Source organism: Heterodontus francisci, chromosome 3 (genome assembly GCF_036365525.1).
Source record: "Heterodontus francisci isolate sHetFra1 chromosome 3, sHetFra1.hap1, whole genome shotgun sequence".
Classification (NCBI taxonomy): Eukaryota; Metazoa; Chordata; class Chondrichthyes; order Heterodontiformes; family Heterodontidae; genus Heterodontus; species Heterodontus francisci.
In genome coordinates, this window is record NC_090373.1 from 33,229,697 (window position 1) to 33,255,385 (window position 25,689).

Consider the following 25,689-nt stretch of genomic DNA (forward strand, 5'->3'; position numbering starts at 1 on the left):
GTCAGGCATGACCTACCCTTTACAAATCCACGCTGGCTCTTTCTGATCAGTTGAAAATTTAAGGTGTTCAGTCTATCCTTAATTATAGATTCTCGTATGGTTTCCCAACACCAAGCTAACTGGTCTATAATTTCCTCGTTTCCCTCCTCACCTTTCTTAAATAATGGAGTGACATGAACAAGTTTCTAATTTAAAGGAATGGTCCCCTAATTGGGAGAACTTTGTAAGATTATAATTAGAGAATCTGCAATGTTCTCACCCACTTCCTTTAAAATCCTAGGATGGAAACCATCTGGTCCTGTGGATGTCACTCTTTAGTGGCCATTATTTTCTCCTTTACTGTTATTTTGCTTGTGTTAATTTTGGTGAGTTTGTTTCTGATTCAATATCAGTTTCCTTGGGATGTCTGGTAAGCTGACCTCTTCCTCTACTTAATTCTGATGCAAAGTAATTTTCAACATGTCTGCCATTTCCTTATTTTCATTCACAATTATCAGTTTTCAACAGGCCCACAGTGCTTCTGACCACCCTCTTTTTATTAAAATAATTGTAAAAGTGTGTTTATTTTGATATCCTTTGCAAGTTTCTTTTCGTAGTTCTATTTTGTCACTCTTTACATCTCTTCCATTTGCTAGGATATGTGACTTTTTTGTATATGTTGTTTTAGTTTTATGTTGTCTCCCACTACTTTATTTGTCCATGGCAGTCTTTTTGGCAAGTAGAGTTCTTGGCCCTTGAGGATATAAACTGGTTTTGTATCACATTAAATTATTTTTTTGAACACCTCCAGCTGATGATTTGTCATTTTACCCATTAACAGATTTGTCTCATCCCATTGAAGTCAGCCTTACCTAAACCTAGAATCTTAGTAGCTGTTTCACATTTTCCCCTTTCAAACACTACTTTGAATTTGACACTATGATTGCAATTAGATAACTGTCCATGCACCAATAGGCTACTAACTAAATCTGGCTCACTGCTCATTAATAAATCTAATATGACATGTCCCCTTATTAGTTCTAGGGCATACTGTTGCAGAGGGTCCAGAAAACTATCCCAGACACACTCAAGAAATTCACTACTTTTCTGACATGTATAATTCTGCTTATCCCACACTTTCTGAAAGTTAAAATCCCCCATTTAAAACCAGTCTGTCTTTGCGACATGCTTGTCTAATCTCTGCATTTATACCATCTACCACTTCTCAGCTGCTACCAGGGGGCCTACACACAACTCCCTTTTCAACTTCTTAATTCTGCCCATAAAATCTCCACTCCCTGCTTACCTCTCACATCATTAAAGTGATTTCATTTTTAATTACTAATGCTAATCCTCCCCGCTACCATTTTCACTATTTTTCTGTAAACCTTATAACCTACAGCATTTAGTTCCCATTCCTGACCATCTTGCAGCCAGTTGCAACTGCTAACATGTCATGCCTCACAAGCCTTATTGAATTCTTTGAAGATGTGACAAAACACATTGATGAAGGAAGAGCAGTGGATGTGGTGTATATGGATTTTAGCAAGGCGTTTGATAAGGTTCCCCATGGTAGGCTCATTCAGAAAGTGAGGAGGCATGGGATATAGGGGAAGTTGGCTGTCTGGATACAAAATTGGCTGGCCCATAGAAGACAGAGGGTGGTAGTAGATGGAAAGTATTCAGCATGGAGCTCGGTGACCAGTGGTGTTCCACAAGGATCTGTTCTGGGACCTCTGCTCTTTGTGATTTTTATAAATGACTTCGATGAGGAAGTGGAAGGCTGGGTTAGCAAGTTTGCCGATGACACGAAGGTTGCTGGAGTTGTGGATAGTGTGGAAGGCTGTTGTAGGTTGCAACGGGACATTGGCAGGATGCAGAGCTGGGCTGAGAAGTGGCAGATGGAGTTCAACCTGGAAAAGTGTGAAGTGATTCATTTTGGAAGGTCGAATTTGAATGCGGAATACAGGCTTAAAGACAGGATTCTTGGTAGTGTGGAGGTACAGAGGGATCTTGGGGTCCATGTCCATAGATCGCTCAAAGTTGCCACCCAAGTTGATAGGGTTGTTAAGAAGGCGTATGGTGTGTTGGCTTTCATTAACAGGGGGATTGAGTTTAAGAACCGCGAGGTTATGCTGCAGCTCTATAAGGCCCTGGTTCGACCACACTTGGAATATTGTGTTCAGTTCTGGTCGCCTCATTATAGGAAGGATGTGGAAGCTTTAGAGAGGGTGCAGAGGAGATTTACCAGGATGCTGCCTGGACTGGAGGGCATGTCCTATGAAGAAAGATTGAGGGAGCTAGGGCTTTTCTCATTGGAGCGAAGAAGGATGAGAGGTGACTTGATAGAGGGGTACAAGATGATGAGAGGCATAGATAGAGTGGATAGCCAGAGACTTTGTCCCAGGGTGGAAAAGGCTATCACCAGGGGGCATAATTTTAAGATGATTGGAGGAAGGTTTCGGGGAGAGGTCAGAGGTAGGTTCTTTACAGAGAGTGGTGGGTGCGTGGAATGCGCTGCCAGCGGTGGTAGTAGAAGCAGATACAGTACGGACATTTAAGCGACTCTTGGATCGGTACATGGATGATAGTGGAATGAAGGGTAGGTATTTAGTTTGATCTTAGAGTAGGTTAAAGGTTCGGCACAACATTGTGGGCCGAAGGGCCTGTACTGTGCTGTACTGTTCTATACCTCCAAGTTGAATTTGTGCCTGTAATTCATTCAATTTGCTCCTTATACTCCGTGCGTTTGTATAAAGAATGATTTTTTGGGCCACACGTCCTGGCCTGTTGTTCTGTCCTAATGTTTTACTCACATTTCTTATCTCTCTTTCCTGGTTTAATAATTTTACATCTTTTACTTTTCCTTTTCCCTTTACCTGCAGGCCTAAGGCACAATTTCTGACTGTTACTCTCTCCCCTTTTGTTTGTTTTCAAACTATGATTTATACTACATTTTCCACCTGAGCTCTCCCTCCACAGCTCCCCCACCCCACCATTTACTAGTTTAAAGTCCTTGTGACCGCCCTATTTATCCTTTCCACCAGGACCTTTGCGCTAGCCCGGTTCAGTTGGAGCCCATCCCAATGGTACAGTTCCTTCCTATTTCAGTACTGGCGCCAAAGTCCAATGAAATAGAACCTCTCTTTCTCACACCTTCAGCCGTGTGTTCACCTGTCTAATCTGCTAACCCCTTTATCAATTTGCAAGTGGCTCAGATAATAATCCAAAGATTATAACCCTCGAGGTCTTGTTCTTTAATTTCACTGTGTGTCTTGCCTACTCTTCCTTATGTTTCTGCCCCCAACATGGATCACAATGACTGGATCCTTCCCCCTTCAGCTCCAATATTCTTTCAAGCTGGTTTGAGATGTCTCTCATCCTGGCACCAGGTAGGCAACATACCATGTGGGACTTTGAAATAAAAACAAGAAATGCTGGAAATACTCAGCAGGTCTGGCAGCATCTGTGGAGAGAGAAGCAGAGTTAACGTGGCCCAAATAAACATTCTTTATACAAATGCATAGAGTATAAGGACCAAATTGAATGAATTTCAGGAGTATTTCCAGCATTTCTTGTTTTTATTTCAGATTTCTAGCATCTGCAGTATTTTGCTTTTATTTTTATGTGGGGCTTTGATCCTGATTACAAAGGATGCTATCTGCCCTGCTAATTACTGAATCCCTAACAACTATATTATGCTTCCCATACTCCACTGCCATTTCCCTGACTACCCCCCACCCCATCCCCGGTCAACCCTGGCCCCCACCTTGCTCTAAGGTGCCATGGTCCACATTCTAGCAGTGCTTCAGACTGTCTTTATCCTTATCCTTACACGTAGCAAGTACCTGAATAGGATAAGTTTCTGTGGATCCTCATTCTCTATCTTACCTGGGTTCCATTACTCTGCACACTACCAGTCACACCAACCAAATTCGGAACCTACACTTCTCTAAGAGGTGTGACTGAAGTCTGCAACAAACTGTCCAGATACTGCTCCCTGTCCCTCATGTGTTAAAGTGTCTCCAACTCTCACTCCAGCTCAATGACTCTGAGCCAGAGAGACTTGAGATGTAGACATTACTGCAGATGTGTTCAATCTGGACAACCTTGCTGTCCACAAACTCCCAGATACTGCAGTCCAGGCACACAATCTGCTCTGCCATATCTAAATCTAGATTACTTATATTCACTTTTTAAGTTTGTTGGAAGTTTTTGTTTCCACAAACTAACTTGTACCGAACACAAACACTGGGACAAATTTTTTCTGTAAACTACTTATTGCGTCAAGCTTACGCAAACCACAAGTATTGGAGGAAGAAAGCAGCACCTCCTTCCCTCTCTGCATCAAATACACACTCTCACCAAATTCCCAACTTTTACATTCTATTTAAGCTTTTATGACCACTCTAGATAAAGGAGAACCACAGGATGTAGTATATTTGGATTTTCAGAAGGCATTTGATAAGGTACCACACAAGAGTTTATTAAACAAGATTAGGGCTCATGGGATTGGGGTAATATATTATCATGGATTGAGGATTGGTTAACAGACCGAAAACAGAGTAGGAAAAAATGGATCATTTTTGAGATGGCACGGTGTAACCAGTGGGTACTGCAAAGATCAGTGCTTGGGCCTCAGTTGGTTACAATCTGCATCAATGACTTAGATGAGGGGACAGAGTGTAATATATCCAAGTTTGCTGATGACACAAAGCTAAGTGGAAAAGTAAACTGTGAGGAGATGCAAAGAGGCTGCAAATGGATATAGACTGGTTGTGATTGGGCAAGAACATGATCAATGAGTATAAAGTTGGGAAGTGTGAAATTATCCATTTTGATAGTAAGAAAGGAAAGACAGAATATTTTTTAAAAGGCAAGAAACTAGTACATGTTGGTATTCAGAAGGATTTGGATGTCCTTGTACACAGAACATAGAAAGTTAACATGCAGGGTAACAAGCAATTAGACAGGCAAATAGTATGTTCATCTTTATTGTAAAGGCATTGGATTAGAAGAGTAAAGAAGTCTGGCCACAATTATATGGGGCCTTGGTGAGACCACACCTGTTCAATTTTGGTCTCCTTTGCTCAGAAAGGATACACTTGCCTTAAAGGAAATTCAACAAAGGTTCACTAGATTGATTCCTGGGATGTAAGGGCTGTCCTCTAAGCAGAAATTGATAGAATGGGCATTATAGTGTCTGCAATTTTGAAGAATGGGAGGTGATCTCATTGGAAAGTATAAAATTCTTAGAGGGTTTGACTGGTTTTCCCGGCTGGTGAGTCTAGAAATAGTGTCATAGTCTCAGGCTGAGGTCGGCCATTTAGGACTGAGATGAGGAGAAATTTCTTCACTCAGAGGATTGCGAATCTTTGGAATTCTCTGTTTAAGAGGGTTGCAGGAGATGGTCAGCCACTGAATATATTTGAGTATATTTTTGGTCTCTGTGGAAATCAAGGGGTATGGAGATAGACTAGATATAGAAGTTTAGCCAAGATCTTATTGAATGGCAGAGAAGGCTAGAGGGGCCGTAAGGCCTCTCCTGCTCTTACTTCTAATGTTATTTATCCGGATATTTAACCCTGTATTCCCCACCTGATATATATCCAGTATTTAACCCTAGGTATTAAAACCCCAGTACTTAACCCAGTTTTCACTCCCTGGTATTTAATCCCATATCAACGCCATGGTAATAACCTTCACAGCTGGGTCTTGACCCTTCTCGCCCATATTCGCACCTGGGTATTTACCACCAGTATTCACACATGGTATTGACCCCTCTGGGTATTTACCTCCCCCAGGCATTTGCTCTGGGTATTTACCCCAGGTAGTCACACAAGGATATCTATCCCTGGTAACTGACAGATGGGCATTTACCTCCCCGCATTCCAACTCAGGTACTCACCACCAGTATTCCCACACAAGAATTTAATTCTGAATATTTACCCTGTGCCCCTCCTGGTATTTACCTCTGGTTTTTATCCCGTGGTTAACATCCAGGTATTTATCCATGGCATTCACCCCTGGTATTCACACTCAGGTCCTTACCCCACTTGTTATGCCTAGTACTCACACCCATGTGTTTACCCAGGGTTATTTACCCTGGTATTCATACGTGCTATCAAGAAGTGACCGAGCGTCCTGGATACAGTAAAGGCTATGGACCTTGACATTAAGGTAGTAAAATTGAAGTCAACAGGAAATTGAGGGGAAAACTCTCTACTGGCCGGTGTCATATCTAGTACAAAGTAAGATGGTTGTGATTATTGGAGGCCAATCGTCTTAGCTCCAGGACATCACTGCGGGACTTCATCAGGGTAGTGCCCTAGGCCCAGCCATTTTCAGCTGTTTCATTGATGACCTTCCCTCCAACATAAGGTCAGAAGTGGGATGTTCGCCGACGATTGCAGTGTTCAGTCCAATTTGCAATTCCTCAGATAATGAAGCAGTGTGTCCACATGCAGCAAGACCAGAACAACATTCAGGCTTGGGCTGATAAGTGACAAGTAATATTCACACCACACAAGTACCAAACAATGACTATGGCCAACAAGAGAGAGTTTAACCATCACTCTTTGACATTCAACAGCATTACCATCACTGAACTCCCACCAGCAACATCCTGGTCACCAATGATCAGCAACCAAACCTGACCAGCCACATTAATACAGTGGCTACAAGAGCAGGTCAGATGCTGGGTATTCTGTGGCTGGTAACTCACCTCCTGGATCCCCAAAGCCTCCCCACCATCTACAAGCACAAATCAGGTATGTGATGGAATACTTTCCACTTGCCTGAATGAATGCAGCTCCAACAACACTGAAGAAGCTCGACAGTATCCAGTACAAAGCAGCTCGCTTGACTGGCACCCCATCCACCATGTTAAACATTCACTCCCTCCACCACCAGTGCACTGTGGCTGCACTATATGTTATGTCCAAAATGCAATTCAGCAACTTGCCAAGGTTTCTCTTGACAGCACCTTCCAATCCCACGACCTCTAATGCCTAGAAGGACAACAGGAACATGGGAACAGCACCACCTATAAGTTCCCCTCCAAGTCACACACCATCCTGACTTGGAACTATATCGCCGTTCCTTCACTGTCGCTGGGTCAAAATCCTGGAACTCCCTCCCTAACAGCACTCTGGGGAGCTGTTCAACACCTTCTCAAGGGCAATTAGGGATGGGCGATAAATGCTGTCTTGCCAGAGAGGCCCACATCCCATGAATGAATAAAAAACATTCACATCTGGGTATTAACTAGAGTATTTATCCCTGATATTCATACCTGGGTATTTACTACAGTATTTCCCCATGGTATGTACACCTGGGAATTTACCCTTGATATTTCCACCTGGGTATTTACTGCAGTATTTGCCCCTGAGACTCTCATCCTGGTATTTGCTCCTGATAGGCACACCTAGGTACTTATCTTTGGTTTTCACATTTGGATGCTTATCCTGGTTTTTGCATTCAGTTACTTGTCTCTTGTTTTTACACCCAGGAATTTAGCCAATATTCACACCTGGGTATTTACCCCAATATTCACACCCAAGTAGTTATCTTGACATGTGGTGTTCTCCAAAGGTCAGTGCTAGGACCACTGCTTTTCTTTGATATATATTATATATATATATATATATAAACATATATATATATATGACTTGGATATTGAAATACAGAGTAAAATTGCAAAACTTGCCGAAGATAATAAACTTGGAGGTGGGGCAAACAGTTAGGCTGATACCAATCGACTGCAACAGGATATAGATAGGCTCACAGAATGGGCAGATGGAATTTAATATTCAGAAGTGAGGTGGTGCATTTTGGCAGAAAGGTAAGGGAGAGGTAATATATACTTAATGGCACATTTCTAGAGTGCGTGCAGGGACAGAGACACCTGGGGGTTCATGTACATAGGTCTTTGAAGCTGGCAGGACATATTGAGAGAGTAGTTAGCAAAGTATATGTGATCTTGGGCTTCATAAATAGAGGTATTGAGTACAAAAGCAGGGAAGTTATGCTGACCCTTTATAAAGCTCTGATTACAACTGGAGTATTGCATCCAGTTCTGGTCACCACACTTTAGAAAGGACGTGAAGGTCCTTGAGCGGGATTTTAGCTATGAGGTTAGATTGGACAAGCTGGGATTGTTCTCCTTGGAGCAAAGGAGGTTAAAGGGAGATTTAATAGAGGTGTGCAGATTATGACAGCTTTAGATAAAATAGACAAAGCTGTTCTCATTACCTGATGGTATAAGGACTAGGGGACACAGATTTGAAGTTTTGGGAAAGAGATACAGTGGGATGTGAGACAGAACTTTTTAATGTAGCGAGTGATAAGGACCTGGAACTCGCTGCCTGTGAGATGTTGGAAGCAGAGGCAATCAATAATTTTAAAAGGAGATTGGATGGGCACTTGAGGGAAATAAACTTGCTGAACTACAGGGCTCGAGCAGGGGAATGGGGCTGACTGGAATTATCCACAGAGATCTGACATGAATTCAACAGGCCAAATGGCCTCCTTCTTTGCCTTTATGACTATGACATTCACATCTCGATGTTTACTCATGACATACACACCTGGGTACTTACCCCTGTTTTACACATGGGTATTTATTCTGGACATTCACACTCAGGTATTTACCACTGGTATTGACAACTGGGTATTTAACTCAGGTAGTTACACCTGGGTATTCACCCCAGCATAAACACCCAGGTATTTATCCCAGGTTTTCACACCCAAGTATTTACCATTGTCATTAGTCCTGGTGTTCACAACCAGTTGTGCCTCCTAGTATTCACCCTGGTTTTCACAACTGACATTCAAATGAGGCATATATACACCTGCAATTCAGACCAGGACATGTACCCTTGCCAGTCACAGCAGTGCCTGGGCTGTTAGCCCCTACGCACACGCCGGGGCCTTTGCCCTTGACTGCCTGCCCCAACAGTCACCCCGGGGCCTTTGCCCCTGACAGCCTCCAGGGGTATACAAGTCACCCCTGGGCGTCTGCCCCCTGACAGTCACCCCCCCCCGGGCGCCTGCCCCCTGACAGTCACCCCCCCCGGGCGTCTGCCCCCTGACAGTCACCCCCCACCCCCGGGCGTCTGCCCCCTGACAGTCACCCCCCCCCCGGGCGTCTGCCCCCTGACAGTCACCCCCCCCCCGGGTGTCTGCCCCCTGACAGTCACCCCCCCCCCGGGTGTCTGCCCCCTGACAGTCACCCCCCCCCCCGGGTGTCTGCCCCCTGACAGTCACCCCCCCCCCCGGGTGTCTGCCCCCTGACAGTCACCCCCCCCCGGGTGTCTGCCCCCTGACAGTCACCCCCCCCCTGTGCGTCTGCCCCCTGACAGTCACCCCCCCCCGGGCGTCTGCCCCCTGACAGTCACCCCCACCGGACGTCTGCCCCCTGACAGTCACCCCCCCCCCGGGCGTCTGCCCCGACAGTCAACTCCCCCGGGTGTCTGCCCCCTGACAGTCAACACCCCCGGGCGTCTGCCCCCTGACAGTCAACACCCCCGGGCGTCTGCCCCCTGACAGTCAACCCCCCCCCCCCCCGGGTGTCTGCCCCCTGACAGTGACCCCCCCCGGGCGTCTGCACCCTGACAGTGACCCCCCCCCCCGGGCGTCTGCACCCTGACAGTCACCCCCCAAGCTTTTGCCCCCTGACAGTCATCCCGGGCTTTTGCCCCCTGACAGTCAACCCCCCCCCCCCCTGACAGTCACCCCCCCAGGTTTCTGCCCCCTGACAGTCATCCCGGGCTTTTGCCCCCTGACAGTCACCCCCCCCCCCCCCCCCGGGCGTCTGCCCCCTGACAGTCACCCCCCCAGGCTTCTGCCCCCTGACAGTCATCCCAGGCGTTTGCCCCCTGACAGTCACCCCCGGGTGTTTGCCCCCTGACAGTCACCCCCGCGTGTCTGACCCTGACAGTCACCCCCCAAGCTTTTGCCCCTTGACAGTCAACCCCCCCCCCCCCCCCCCCCGGGCGTCTGCCCCCTGACAGTGACCCCCCCCGGGCGTCTGCCCCCTGACAGTCACCCCCCAAGCTTTTGCCCCCTGACAGTCACCCACCCCCCCACCCCCCCAGGCGTCTGCCCCCTGACAGTCACCCCCCCAGGCTTCTGCCCCCTGACAGTCACCCCCCAAGCGTTTGCCCCCTGACAGTCACCCCCGGGTGTTTGCCCCCTGACAGTCAACCCCCCCCCCGTGCGTCTGCCCCCTGACAGTCACCCCCCCCCGGGCGTCTGCCCCCTGACAGTCACCCCCCCCCCGGGCGTCTGCCCCCTGACAGTCACCCCCCCCCCCCCGGGCGTCTGCCCCCTGACAGTCAACTCCCCCGGGCCTCTGCCCCCTGACAGTCAACCCCGGGTGTTTGCCCCCTGACAGTCAACCCCGGGTGTTTGCCCCCTGACAGTCAGCCCCGGGTGTTTGCCCCCTGACAGTCAGCCCCGGGTGTTTGCCCCCTGACAGTCAGCCCCGGGTGTCTGACCCTGACAGTCAACCCCCCCAGGCTTCTGCCCCCTGACAGTCACACCACACCCCCAAAGCGTTTGCCCCCTGACAGTCACCCCCGGGTGTCTGACCCTGACAGTCACCCCCGGGTGTTTGCCCCCTGACAGTCACCCCCCCGGGCTTTTGCCCCCTGACAGTCACCCCCCCCCGGGCTTTTGCCCCCTGACAGTCACCCCCCCCCCGGGCTTTTGCCCCCTGACAGTCACCCCCCCCCGGGCTTTTGCCCCCTGACAGTCACCCCCCCCCGGGCTTTTGCCCCCTGACAGTCACCCCCGGGTGTCTGCCCCCTGACAGTCACCCCCGGGTGTCTGCCCCCTGACAGTCACCCCCGGGTGTCTGCCCCTGACAGTCACCCCCCCCCCCGTGCGTCTGCCCCCTGACAGTCACCCCCCCCCCCGTGCGTCTGCCCCCTGACAGTCACCCCCCCCCGTGCGTCTGCCCCCTGACAGTCACCCCACCCCGTGCGTCTGCCCCCTGACAGTCACCCCCCCCGTGCGTCTGCCCCCTGACAGTCACCCCACCCCGTGCGTCTGCCCCCTGACAGTCACCCCACCCCGTGCGTCTGCTCCCTGACAGTCACCCCACCCCATGCGTCTGCCCCCTGACAGTCACCCCCCCCGTGCGTCTGCCCCCTGACAGTCACCCCCCCCCTTGCTTCTGCCCCCTGACAGTCACCCCCCCCCCGTGCGTCTGCCCCCTGACAGTCACCCCCCCCCCCGTGCGTCTGCCCCCTGACAGTCACCCCCCCCCCCGTGCGTCTGCCCCCTGACAGTCACCCCTCCCCGGGCGTCTGCCCCCTGACAGTCACCCCCCCCCCGGGCGTCTGCCCCCTGACAGTCACCTCCCCCCGGGCATCTGCCCCCTGACAGTCACCCCCCCCGGGCGTCTGCCCCGACAGTCAACTCCCCCGGGCGTCTGCCCCCTCACTGTCACCCCCCAAGCTTTTGCCCCCTGACAGTCACCCACCCCCCCACCCCCCCCAGGCGTCTGCCCCCTGACAGTCACCCCCCCAGGCTTCTGCCCCTGACAGTCACCCCCCAAGCGTTAGCCCCCTGACAGTCACCCCCGGGTGTTTGCCCCCTGACAGTCACCCCCCACCGGGCGTCTGCCCCCTGACAGTCACCCCCACCGGGCGTCTGCCCCCTGACAGTCACCCCCACCGGGCGTCTGCCCCCTGACAGTCACCCCCACCGGGCGTCTGCCCCCTGACAGTCACCCCCACCGGGCGTCTGCCCCCTGACAGTCACCCCCACCGGGCGTCTGCCCCCTGACAGTCACCCCCACCGGGCGTCTGCCCCCTGACAGTCACCCCCACCGGGCGTCTGCCCCCTGACAGTCACCCCCACCGGGCGTCTGCCCCCTGACAGTCACCCCCACCGGGCGTCTGCCCCCTGACAGTCACCCCCACCGGGCGTCTGCCCCCTGACAGTCACCCCCACCGGGCGTCTGCCCCCTGACAGTCACCCCCACCGGGCGTCTGCCCCCTGACAGTCACCCCCACCGGGCGTCTGCCCCCTGACAGTCACCCCCACCGGGCGTCTGCCCCCTGAGTCACCCCCACCGGGCGTCTGCCCCCTGACAGTCACCCCCACCGGGCGTCTGCCCCCTGACAGTCACCCCCCACCGGGCGTCTGCCCCCTGACAGTCACCCCCACCGGGCGTCTGCCCCCTGACAGTCACCCCCACCGGGCGTCTGCCCCCTCACCCCCCCCCCCCCACCGTGCGTCCGCCCCCTGACAGTCACCCCCCCCCCCCCCCCGTGCGTCTGCCCCCTGACAGTCACCCCCCCCCCCCGCCCCCCCTGCCCCCTGACAATCACCCCCCCCCCGGGCGTCTGCCCCCTGACAGTCACCCCCACTGGGCGTCTGCCCCGACAGTCAACTCCCCCGGGTGTCTGCCCCCTGACAGTCAACTCCCCCGGGCGTCTGCCCCCTGACAGTCAACCCCCCCCTCCCCCGGGCGTCTGCCCCCTGACAGTGACCCCCCCCCGGGCGTCTGCCCCCTGACAGTGACCCCCCCCGGGCGTCTGCCCCCTGACAGTGACCACCCCGGGCGTCTGCCCCTGACAGTGACCACCCCCGGGCGTCTGCCCCCTGACAGTGACCCCCCCCCCGGGCGTCTGCCCCCTGACAGTCATCCCGGGCTTTTGCCCCCTGACAGTCATCCCAGGCGTTTGCCCCCTGACAGTCACCCCCGGGTGTCTGACCCTGACAGTCACCCCCGGGTGTTTGCCCCCTGACAGTCACCCCCGGGTGTTTGCCCCCTGACAGTCAACCCCCCCGGGTGTTTGCCCCCTGACAGTCAACCCCCCCGGGCGTTTGCCCCGACAGTCAACCCCCCCGGGCGTTTGCCCCCTGACAGTCAACCCCCCCGGGCGTTTGCCCCCTGACAGTCAACCCCCCCGGGCGTTTGCCCCCTGACAGTCAACCCCCCCGGGCGTTTGCCCCCTGACAGTCAACCCCCCCGGGCGTTTGCCCCCTGACAGTCAACCCCCCCGGGCGTTTGCCCCCTGACAGTCAACCCCCCCGGGCGTTTGCCCCCTGACAGTCAACCCCCCCGGGCGTTTGCCCCCTGACAGTCAACCCCCCCGGGCGTTTGCCCCCTGACAGTCAACCCCCCCGGGCGTTTGCCCCCTGACAGTCAACCCCCCCGGGCGTTTGCCCCCTGACAGTCAACCCCCCCGGGCGTTTGCCCCCTGACAGTCAACCCCCCCGGGCGTTTGCCCCCTGACAGTCAACCCCCCCGGGCGTTTGCCCCCTGACAGTCAACCCCCCCGGGCTTTTGCCCCCTGACAGTCACCCCCCCCTGGGTGTCTGCCCCCTGACAGTCACCCCCCCCTGGGTGTCTGCCCCCTGACAGTCAACTCCCCCGGGCGTCTGCCCCCTGACAGTCAACTCCCCCGGGCGTCTGCCCCCTGACAGTCAACCCCCCCCACTCCCCCGGGCGTCTGCCCCCTGACAGTGACCCCCCCCGGGCGTCTGCCCCTGACAGTGACCCCCCCCGGGCGTCTGCCCCCTGACAGTGACCCCCCAAGCTTTTGCCCCCTGACAGTCATCCCGGGCTTTTGCCCCCTGACAGTCATCCCGGGCGTTTGCCCCCAGACAGTCACCCCCGGGTGTCTGACCCTGACAGTCACCCCCGGGTGTTTGCCCCCTGACAGTCAACCCCCCCGGGCGTTTGCCCCCTGACAGTCAACCCCCCCGGGCGTTTGCCCCCTGACAGTCAACCCCCCCGGGCGTTTGCCCCCTGACAGTCAACCCCCCCGGGCTTTTGCCCCCTGACAGTCAACCCCCCTGGGCTTTTGCCCCCTGACAGTCAACCCCCCCGGGCTTTTGCCCCCTGACAGTCAACCCCCCCGGGCTTTTGCCCCCTGACAGTCAACCCCCCCGGGCTTTTGCCCCCTGACAGTCAACCCCCCCGGGCTTTTGCCCCCTGACAGTCAACCCCCCCGGGCTTTTGCCCCCTGACAGTCAACCCCCCCGGGTGTCTGCCCCCTGACAGTCACCCCCGGGTGTCTGCCCCCTGACAGTCACCCCCGGGTGTCTGCCCCCTGACAGTCACCCCCGGGTGTCTGCCCCCTGACAGTCAACCCCGGGTGTCTGCCCCCTGACAGTCAACCCCCCCGGGTGTCTGCCCCCTGACAGTCAACCCCCCCGGGTGTCTGCCCCCTGACAGTCAACCCCCCCGGGCTTTTGCCCCCTGACAGTCAACCCCCCCGGGCTTTTGCCCCCTGACAGTCAACCCCCCCGGGTGTCTGCCCCCTGACAGTCAACCCCCCCGGGTGTCTGCCCCCTGACAGTCAACCCCCCCGGGTGTCTGCCCCCTGACAGTCAACCCCCCCGGGTGTCTGCCCCCTGACAGTCAACCCCCCCGGGTGTCTGCCCCCTGACAGTCAACCCCCCCGGGCGTTTGCCCCCTGACAGTCACCCCCGGGTGTCTGACCCTGACAGTCACCCCCGGGTGTTCGCCCTCCTCACCTATCACTGTCCCTACCGCCGCGCTCTCCATGTAGAAGCTGAGGAAGGGTGAGGGCGAGTCCCGGGCCGGCCACACGCCGCCACCTCGGCCTCCGGCGGCGGACACGCCTGCCCGGCGCCCCCGCCGGCCCCGGCTCGAGTCCCCGCGTATCTCCCAACGGTCCCCGGCCGCAAGATCGGGGCGCTCGCTGCGAGGGCGGGTCCGTGTCCTGCCAGGAGCCGGGTTCGCGGCTGGCGGTGGCCTCCACTCGAGCCGCGGCCTCGGGCTTTGTTCATCGCCACTCTCCGCCTCCCAATCCGACATCACCCGCTCCGACCAGACGCCCAACTGCCCCACCGCGCCTGCGTATCAACCCCGGGGGCGCGCACGGTCACATTACCCGGGGGCGCGCGCGGGGGCGAGCAATACCGGGAGCGCGCCCAATCACACTGGAGTTCCCCAAATCCCCCTAAAGCCCCCAAACCCACCTTCTTTGGCCTCCTTATCTCGAGAGACAATGGATACGCGTCTGGAGGTGGTCAGTGGTTTGTGAAGCAGCGCCTGGAGTGGCTATAAAGGCCAATTCTGGAGTGACAGACTCTTCCACAGGTGCTGCAGAGAAATTTGTTTGTTGGGGCTGTTGCACAGTTGGCTCTCCCCTTGCACCTCTGTCTTTTTTCCTGCCAACTACTAAGTCTCTTTGACTCGCCACAATTTAGCCCTGTCTTTATGGCTGTCCGCCAGCTCTGGCGAACGCTGGCAACTGACTCCCACGACTTGTGATCAATGTCACACGATTTCATGTCGCGTTTGCAGACGTCTTTAAAGCGGAGACATGGATGGCCGGTGGGTCTGATACCAGTGACGAGTTTGCTGTACAATGTGTCTTTGGGGATCCTGCCATCTTCCATGCGGCTCACATGGCCAAGCCATCTCAAGCGCCGCTGACTCAGTAGTGTGTATAAGCTGGGGATGTTGGCCGCCTCAAGGACTTCTGTGTTGGAGATACGATCCTGCCACCTGATGCCAAGGATTCTCCGGAGGCAGCGAAGATGGAATGAATTGAGACGTCGCTCTTGGCTGACGTACGTTGTCCAGGCCTCGCTGCCATAGAGCAAGGTACTGAGGACACAGGCCTGATACACTTGGACTTTTGTGTTCCGTGTCAGTGCGCCATTTTCCCACACTCTCTTGACCAGTCTGGACATAGCAGAGGAAGCCTTTCCCATGCGCTTGTCGATTTCTGCATCTAGAGACAGGTTACTGGTGATAGTTGAGCCTAGGTAGGTGAACTCTTGAACCACTTCCAGAGTGTGGTCGCTGATATTGATGGATGGGGCATGTTCGTTTTCTTGAGGCTGATGGTTAGGCCAAATTCATTGCAGGCAGCCGCAAACCTGTCGATGAGTCTCTGCAGACACTCTTCAGTGTGAGATGTTAATGCAGCATCATCAGCAAAGATGAGTTCCTTAATGAGGACTTTCCGTACTTTGGTCTTCGCTTTTAGACAGGCAAGGCTGAACAACCTGCCACCTGATCTTGTGTAGAGGAAAATTTCTTCTTCTGAAGACTTGAACGCATGTGAGAGCAGCAGGGAGAAGAAGATCCCAAACAGTGTAGGTGCGAGAACACAGCCCTGTTTCACGCCACTCAGGATTGGAAGCGGGTCTGATGAGGCGCCGCTATGCTGAATTGTGCCTTTCATATTGTCATGGAATGAGGTGATGATACTTAGTAGCTTTGGTGGGCATCCAATCTTTTCCAGTCGTCTGAAGAGACCACGTCTGCTGATGATGTCAAAGGCTTTGGTGAGATCAATGAAAGCAACGTAGAGGGGCATCTGTTGTTTGTGGCATTCCTCCTTTAGCTGGCGAAGAGAGAACAGCATGTCAATGGTCGATCTCTTTGCTCGAAAGCCACACTGTGCCTCAGGATAGACACGCTCAGCCAGCTTCTGGAGACTGTTTGAGGCGACACGAGCGAAGACTTTCCCCACTATGCTGAGCAGGGAGATTCCACAGTAGTTGTTGCAGTCACCGCGGTCACCCTTGTTCTTATAGAGGGTGATGATATTGGCATCGCGCATGTCCTGTGGTACTGCACCCTCGTCCCAGCACAGGCAAAGCAGTTCGTGCAGTGCTGAAAGTATAGCAGACTTGGCACTCTTGATTATTTTTAGGGGTAATGCCATCCTCCCCAGGGGCTTTTCCGCTGGCTAGAGAATCAATGGCATCACTGAGTTCCGATTTTGTTGGCTGTACGTCCAGCTCATCCATGACTGGCAGAGACTGGGCTGCATTGAGGGCGGTCTCAGTGACAACATTCTCCCTGGAGTACAGTTCTAGGTGGTGTTCCACCCAGCGGTCCATTTGCTTGCGTTGGTCAGTGATTGTGTCCCCTGATTTTGATTTGAGGGGGGCAATCTTCTTGATGGTTGGCCCAAAAGCTCTCTTAATGCCATCATACATTCCTCTGATGTTTCTGGTGTCAGAGGCCAGCTGAATATGACTGTATAGGTGTTGCCAGTAGTCATTTGCGCAGCGCCTGGCTGTTCTTTGTGCCATGCTTCTGGCAGCTTTAAGTGTTGCGGATGTTAACTCGCTGGGGACTTTCTTGTAGTTCAACAGTGCGATGCGCTTAGCGGCTATGACAGGTTCCAGCTCTTCAATGTGTGATTGAAACCAGTCTGCATTCCGCTTCACACAATTGCCGTAGGTGGTCATTGCTGAGTCATAGATGGCGTCTCTGATGTGGGCCCACTTGGTCCCTGCATCCCCTGTGGGAGTGTTTTGGAGGGCTTTTACAAGTGGATTTAGAAACTTACGTAACAGCTGTGGATGAGAGATTCTGCTAGTGTTGATGCGCGGGCAGCCCTTCTGCTTGGAGTGATGCAGCTTCTTTGGTTTGAGGCTAACCTTGCTGCACACCAGGGAGTGGTCGGTGTCGCAGTCCACACTGTGGAATCTGCGTGTGATTTGAACGCTGTTTAAAGAGGCTCACCTTGTGACGATGAGGTCCAGCTGGTGCCAAAGACGTGATCTTGGGTGTCTCCAAGAAATCTGGTGACAGGGTTTAGTGTGAAAGAACCAGTTGGTGATGCAGAGGTTATGATAGGTACACAACTCAAGCAGTCTCTGCCCATTCTCATTCATCCTTTCACCATTCTCATTCACCAGATCACCTTAAAGCCCCCAAACCCACCAGATCCCCCCAAACACACCAGAACACCCACCAGACCTCCCACTAGCTCCCCAAACCCACCAGACCCCCATCAGACTCCCCAAACCCACCAGAGCCACTCACCAGGCACCCCCCCCCCCCACTAGGGCCCTCAAACTCATCAGATCTCCCCAAACACACCAGACCCACCAAACCTACCAGACCTCCCTAAACCCACCAGACCCCCCAAACCAATCTGACCTCCTAAACCCACCAGCCCCCCAAAACCCATCAGACTCCCCAAAACCCATCTGACCCCCACAAATCCATCAGACCCCCAAAACCCATCAGACACCCACTAATCCACCAGACCCCCACAACCCCTCAGCCCTCCCAAACCAATCAGCAGCCCAAACCCATCAGACCACCCCCCAAATCCTCCAGAGCCACCAAACCCACCAGCCCCCCCCAAACCCATCAGACCCCACAAACCCACCAGAACCCACAAACCCACCAGAGTCTACAAACCCACCAGCCCCCAAAACCCATCAGACGCCCCAAACCCATCAGACCCTCTCAAATCCATCAGACCCCCAAACTCACCAGACCTCCCCAAACCCACCAGAACTCCCCCAAACCCATCAGACCCCCCCAAATCCCTTTGCCCGCAAAACCCACCAGACCGCCCCCCCGAAACTAACCGGACCTCCCCCAAGCCCATCAGATCCCCCAAACCATCAGATCCCCCTAACCCATCAGACCTCCCAAATCCATCAGACCCCCAAACCCACCAGAGCCCCCCAAACCCCCCAAACCAATCAGACCTCTCACCCACCAGCCTCCCCAAAACCCATCAGACACTCTCAAACCCATCAGACCCCTCCAAATCCATCAGACCCTCCAAAACCATCAGACCCCCCCAAATCAATCAGCCCCCTAAACCCACCAGACGCCCCCCAAACCCACGAGACCCTCCAATCAGTACCCCAACCCACCAGACACCCTCAACACACCAGAGATCCCCAAATCCACCAGATCCCCCATCAGCCCCCCCAAACCCACCAGTCCCCCCAAATTCATCAGACCCCCCCAAACCCATCAGACACCCCAAATCAATCAGATACCCCCAAACCCACCAGCCCCCCCAAAACCCATCAGACCTCACAAACCCACCAGAGGCCCCGAAACCCACCAGAGCCCCCCAAGCTCACCAAAGCCCCCAAACCCATCAGACCTCACAAACCCACCAGAGCCCCCAAACCCACCAGAGCCCCAAAACCCATCAGACCCCCCCAAAACCATCAGACCCCCCAAATCAATCAGCCCCCCAAACCCATCAGACCCCCCCCCACAAGCCCACCAGACTCCTCTAAACCCCCCAAACCCACTAGACCCCCCCAAACCCATCAGACCTACCCAAACCCACCAGCCCTCCCACCAATCCCACCAGACCCCTCTAAACCCACCAGACCCCCCACAAGCTCCCCCAAATCCACCAAACCCACTAGTCCCTGCCAAACCCACCAGACCCCCTCAAACCCCCCAAACCCACCAGACCCCTCAAACTCACCAATGCCCCCAAACCCACCAGACCCCCAAAACCCCCTTAAACCCCCCAAACCCACCAGACCTATCAAACTCACCAGAGCCTGCTCTCCCCAAACCCACTGGACTCCCAAACCCACCAGACCCCCCAAACCCACCAGACCCCTCAAACTCACCAGAGTCCCCCCAAATGCACCAGACCTCCCCCAAACCCACCAGACCCCCCAAACCCACCAGACCTATCAAACTCACCAGAGCCCCCTCTCCCCAAACCCACTGGATTCCCAAACCCGCCAGACCCCCCAAACCCACCAGACCCCTCAAACTCACCAGAGTCCCTCCAAACTCACCAGACCTCCCCCAAACCCACCAGACCCCTCAAACTCACCAGAGTCCCCCCAAACCCACCAGACCGCCCCCAAACCAACCAGACCCCCCAAACCAACCAGACCCCTCAAACTCACCAGAGTCCCCCCAAATGCACCAGACCTCCCTCAAACCCACCAGACCCCTCAAACTCACCAGAGTCCCCCCAAACCCACCAGACCTCCCCCAAACCAACCAGACCCCCCAAACCCACCAGACCCCTCAATCTCACCAGAGCCCCCTCCCAAACCCACCAGCTCCCCAAATCCATCAGACCCCCCCAAATCAATCAGCCGCCAAACCCATCTGAACCCCCTCCCCAAGTCCACCAAAGCCCCCAAACCTACCAGCCTCCCCAAAACCCATCAGCCCTCACAAATACACCGGAGGCCCCGAAACCCACCGGAGCCCCCCAAACCCACCAGAACCCACAAACCCACCAGCCCCCCCAAACTCATCAGACCGCACAAACCCACCAGAGCCCCCAAACCCACCAGAGCCCCAAAACCCATCAGACCCCCAAACCCACCAGTGCCCCCAAACCTCAGACCTCCCAAACCGATCAGACTCCCCAAACCCACCAGAGCCCCCCAAACCCATCAAAGCCCTTCAAACCCATCAGACCCCCCAAACCATCAGATCCCCCAAACCCACCAGAGCCCCCCCTAAACTTACCAGATCCCCTCCAAACCCACCAGAGCCCGTCAATCTTACCAGACACCCCAAACCCATTAGACCCGCCTTCAACCCATCAGAACCCCCAGACCCATCAGATCCCACAAACACATCAGACCCTCCAAACCCACCAGTGCACACCAAACCCACCAGAGCCCCCAGATTCATCTGAGCCCCAAACACATCAGAGCCCCCAAACCCATCAGTGCCCCCTGACCCATCAGAGCCCCCCAAATCCATCAGATCCCCCAAACCATCAGAACCTCACAATCCCACCAGAGCTCCCCCAAACCCAAGATAGCCCCCCAAACTGATCAGGTGCCCTAAACCCAAGACCTCTAATCCCAACAGTGCCCTAAATCCACCAGAAACCCCCAATCCATCAGGGTGCCCCAAATCCATCAGACCTACAGCAATGCAATTGACTCTTAAATGCGCTCTGAGATGGCCTAGAAAGCCACTCAGTTGTATCTAACCGCTACAAAGTCAATAAGGTATGAAACCGGACAGACCACCCGGCATCGACCTCGGCACCAGAAACGACAATGGCAAACCCAGCCCTGTTGACCCTGCAAAGTCCTCCTTACTAACATCTGGGGGCTTGTGCCAAAGTTGGGAGAGCTGTCCCACAGACTAGTCAAACAATAGCCTGACAGTCATACTCAGCGAATCATACCTTACAGACAATGTCCCAGACACCACTGTCACCATCCCCGGGTATGTCCCGTCCCACCGGCAGGACAGACCCAGCAGAGGGGGCAGCACAGTGGTGTACAGTCGGGAGGGAGTTGTCCTGGGAGTCCTCAACCTCGACTCAGGACCCCATGAAGTCTCATGGCATCTGGTCAAACATGGGCAAGGTAACCTCCTGCTGATTACCATCTACTGCTCCCCCCTCAGCTGATGAATCAGTACTCCTCCACGTTGATCACAATTTGGAGGAAGCACTGAGGGTGGCAAGGGCGCAGAATGTACTCTGGGTGGGGGACTTCAATGTCCATCACCAGGAATGTCTCTGTGGCACCACTACTGACCGAGCTGGCCGAGTCTTAAAGGACATAACTGCTAGACTGGGTCTGCGGCAGGTGGTGGGGGAACCAACAAGAGGGGAAAACCTACTTGACCTCATCCTCACCAATCTGTCTGCCGCAGGTGCACCTATCCATGACAGTATTGGTAGGAGTGACCACCGCTCAGTCCTTGTGGAGACAATGTCCCGTCTTCACATTGAGGATACCCTCCATCGTGTTGTGTGGCACTACCACTGTGCTAAATGGGATAGATTTCAAACAGATCTAGCAACTTAAAGCTGGGCATCTATGAGGCGCTGTGGGCCATCAGCAGCAGCAGAATTGTACTCAACCACAATCTGTAACCTCATGATCCGGCATATTCCCCCACTCTACCATTACCATCAAGCCAGGGGATCAAACCTGGTTCAATGAAGAGTGCAGGAGGGCATGCCAGGAGCAGCACCAGGCATACCTCAAAATGAGGTGTCAACCTGGTGAAGCTATAACACAGGACTACTTGTGTGCCAAACTGCGTAAGCAGCATGCGATAGACAGAGCTAAGCGATCCCATAACCAACGGATCAGATCTCAGCTCTGCAGTCCTGCCACATCCAGTCATGAATGGTGGTGGACAACTAACTGGAGGAAGTGGCTCCACAAATATCCCCATCCTCAATGATGGGAGAGCCCAACACATCAGTGCAAAAGAGAAGGCTGAAGCATTTGCAACAATCTTCAGCCAGAAGTGCCGAGTTGATGATCCATCTCTGCCTCCTCCTGAAGTCCCAAGCATCACAGATGCCAATCTTCAGCCAATTCGATTCACTCCGCGTGATATCAAGAAACGATTGAAGGCACTGGATACTGCAAAGGCTATGGGTCCTGACAATATTCCGGCAATAGTACTGAAAACCTGTGCTCCAGAACTTGCTGCACCCTTAGCCAAGCTGTTCCAGTACAGCTACAACACTGGCATCTACCCGGCAATGTGAAAAATTGCCCAGACATGTCCTGTACATAAATAGCAGGAGAAGGCCAACCCGGCCAATTACCACCCCATCAGTCTACTCTCGATCATCAGTAAAGTGATGGAAGGTGTTGCTGACAGTGCTATCAAGCAGCACTTGCTTAGCAATAACCTGCTCAGTGGTGCTCATTTTGGGTTCCGCCAGGGCCACTCAGCTCCTGACCTCATTACAACCTTGGTTCAAACATGGACAGAAGAGCCGAACTCAAGAGGTGAGGTGGGAATAACTGCCTTTGACATCAAGGCAGCATTTGACTGAGTATGGCATCAAGGAGCCCTAGCAAAACTAGGGTCAATGGGAATCAGGGGGAAAACTCTCTGCTGGTTGGAGTCATACCTAGCGCAAAGGAAGATGGTTGTGGTTGTTGGAGGTCAATCATCTGAGCTCCAGGACATCACTGCAGGAGTTCCTCAGGGTAGTGTCCTAGGCCCAACCATCTTCAGCTGCTTCATCAATGACCTTCCTTCAATCATTAGGTCAGAAGTGGGGATGTTCGCTGATGATTGCACAATGTTCAGCACCATTCACGACTCCTCAGAGACTGAAGCTGTCCGTGTAGAAATGCAGCAAGACCTGGACAATATCCAGGCTTGGGCTGATAAGTGGCAAGTAACATTTGTGCCACACAAGTGCTAGACAATGACCATCTTCAACAAGAGAGAATCTAACCATCTCCCCTTGACATTCAATGGCGTTACGATAACTGAATCCACCACTATCAACATTCTGGGGGATTACCATTGACCAGAAATTGAACTGGAGTAGCCATATGAAAATACCATGGCTACAAGAGCAGGTCAGAGACTAGGAATCCTGCGTTGAGTAACTCATCTTCTGACTCCCCAAAGCCTGTCCACCATCAACAAGGCACAAGTCAGGAGTGTGATGGAATACTCTCCACTTGCCTGGATGGTGCAACCCCATCCACAAACATTCACTGCATCCACCACCGACGCACAGTGGCAGCAGTGTGTACCATCTACAAGATGCACTGCAGCAATGCATCAAGGCTCCTTAGACAGCACCTTCCAAACCCGCGAACATACCACCTAGAAGGATGAGGGCAGCAGGTGCATGGGAACACCACCAACTGAAAGTTCCCACCCAAGTCACACACCATCCTGACTTGGAACTATATCACCATTCCTTCACTGTCGTTGGGTCAAAATCCTGGAACTCCCTTCCTAACAGCACTGCGGGTGAACCTACCTCACATGGACTGCAGCGGTTCAAGAAGGCAGCTCACCATCACCTTCTCAAGGGCAATTTGGGATGGGCAATAAATGCTGGCCTGGCCAGTGATGCCCACATCCAACGAATGAATAAAAAATACCATCAGGGCACCACAGACCCAGCAGTCCACCTCAGACCCATCAGTACCCCTAAACCATCAGAGCACCCCAAAACCATTAGAGCCCCCTAAACTCATCAGTGCCCCGCAAGCCCATCAGGGCACCCTCATTCCAGATGGACACCCACAGGTGTTACATAGATTCACATATAGATCTACAACCCAATAAATTAAAACTACTTTTATAAAAATTGGCCCCTTGCTCAGACACCCAGTGGAATGATTCTGGAAGTTGGCTAATGTGGGTCCGGTAATGTCCAGTATGTGCAGTCCGCAGGTGAAGCTTCCCATTGAGAGCATGATGCTGGAAAGATACTCGTGTTTAAAGTACATACCCCTGAATAGTGGGGTTGGTGTATATGGGGGATCTGCAGGCAGCTCAGAGAGATATAAAAGGGCTGTAGAGCAATATTACTGGGTGATTTTACTTATTCCAAAATAGATGATGGTTGTTATCAAACTGGGAAGCAAATGCACCCAGGATTGTTTCCTGGATCACTATGCATCCAAAACAAGCAGGAAAGGAACATTGATTGATTTAGTTCTGGGAACGAAAGCACCCCAAATTACTGAGTGAGAGTTGGCGACAATTGGGAAACCATGTCCTCAACATAGTCAGTACCCATGAAAGAACAGAAAAGGACAAGAAAGAGTCAAAGATAGGGGCACTGGACTGGAGAAGGGCAAAGTTCAGGGGATAGGAAGGGATTGGGGTCAAAGTAACTGGGCAGGAAAGTAGCAGCAGGTCAATGGATCAGTCGAGAGAAACTTTTGAATATTGTTACAACCCGGTGAGAAAGGTGTTCAGGAGTCCCTCTCAGCCTTCAACTGGTCTTACCGTAACAGCGTTTAATTTTAAACACACTGTGTTTTTAGCTCCCCCTTGGTGAATCCTTGTTCACCGCTTTCCAATTATAAGGCAAAGAAATCAGCACAAACAGACTTTCTTAAGTTTAAAGAAGAAAAGTTGAAATTTCTTAAACTTAAACTCTAATTCGGTTGACGCCTACAGCCACATGACGTGCCCACGCTAACATGCATACATGATATACACATGCAAATAGAGACAGAAAAGAGCAGAGGAAAAATAAAGTGGAAAGGTTTGAGGCAATATCTGAAGAGTTTTTATTATGGTTCTTCGAGCTCACTGTAGAGTCCTTCTTGGTAGGTAGATCTTGTTTTTTGTTGGGGCCCAGCATTCTTAAACCTTGTTCGCTCTCTTGGGTTCATGTGTCTTCAGTGGATTCAGAGGCTTGTGAGAAAGAGATGGGAGCAGACAGGAGAGATCTTCTCTGTCCAGAAGCAAACAGACACTCTCAGGTCAAACTGTACAATTCAGAAAACCCCAGGTTGCCAAGCAGGTTAGTCATGTGACGAACTGGTCTGACTACATCTTGGAGTACATCACCTTAGCACTGCCTGGAATGCTCCTCTTACACACAATACCTGGTGATCAAGGCCCGTTGTGGGTTGAATGTGTCAGGGAATGGTCCTTTGTCTTTCTAATCACTGTCTGTTAATATGCAAATGTCTTTTCCAGCCACGGCTGATCTGTTTAACAAATCCATTTTTCACTCCAGTAGCAGTTTAAAATTAGGCTGCGTTTGCTGACAATGCAACCACTTGGTGGTGCTGCAGTGGCACATGCGCAAATGCAGCCTGTGCCACTAAAACATCACAGTCTGCCACAATAAACACAAAAAATGCTGGAAATACTCAGCAGGTCTGGCAGCATCTGTGGAGAGAGAAGCAGAGTTAACATTTCAGGTCAGTGACCCTTCATTAGAACTGGCAAATATTAGAAATGTAAAAGGTTTTAAGCAAGTAAAGCAGGGGTGGGGCGAGAGATAACAAAGGAGAAGGTATTGATAAGACAAGGTCAAACAGAATAACTGGCCAGAAGGTCATGGAGCAAAGGCAAATGGTATGTTAATGGTGTGCTGAAAGACAAAGCGTTAGTACAGATAGGGTGTTAATGGACAGAAAACTGAACAGTCACAAGTACAAAGATGAAAAAAAAAAGTGGGTAGGAAAACTGAACAAACTAAGATAAAATAAATTAAATTTTTTTCTTTTATTTTACAAATGGGGGGC

The 25,689-nt window shown here is 53.1% G+C and overlaps 1 protein-coding gene across 2 annotated transcripts in view; it reads right to left on the reverse strand.

The window, feature by feature from the left end:
- The window catches only part of ddx43 (DEAD (Asp-Glu-Ala-Asp) box polypeptide 43), a 63,151-nt gene extending 48,345 nt beyond the window's left edge, over nucleotides 1-14,806 (reverse strand). For both annotated transcript variants that reach the window (XM_068021214.1, XM_068021205.1), the window contains exon 1: nucleotides 14,479-14,806. In XM_068021214.1, coding sequence (XP_067877315.1) covers nucleotides 14,479-14,782 — 304 coding nt within the window. In that variant the 5' untranslated portion in view covers nucleotides 14,783-14,806. The remainder of the gene's footprint in view (nucleotides 1-14,478) is intronic.
- Between the last annotated feature and the right edge of the window lie 10,883 nt (nucleotides 14,807-25,689).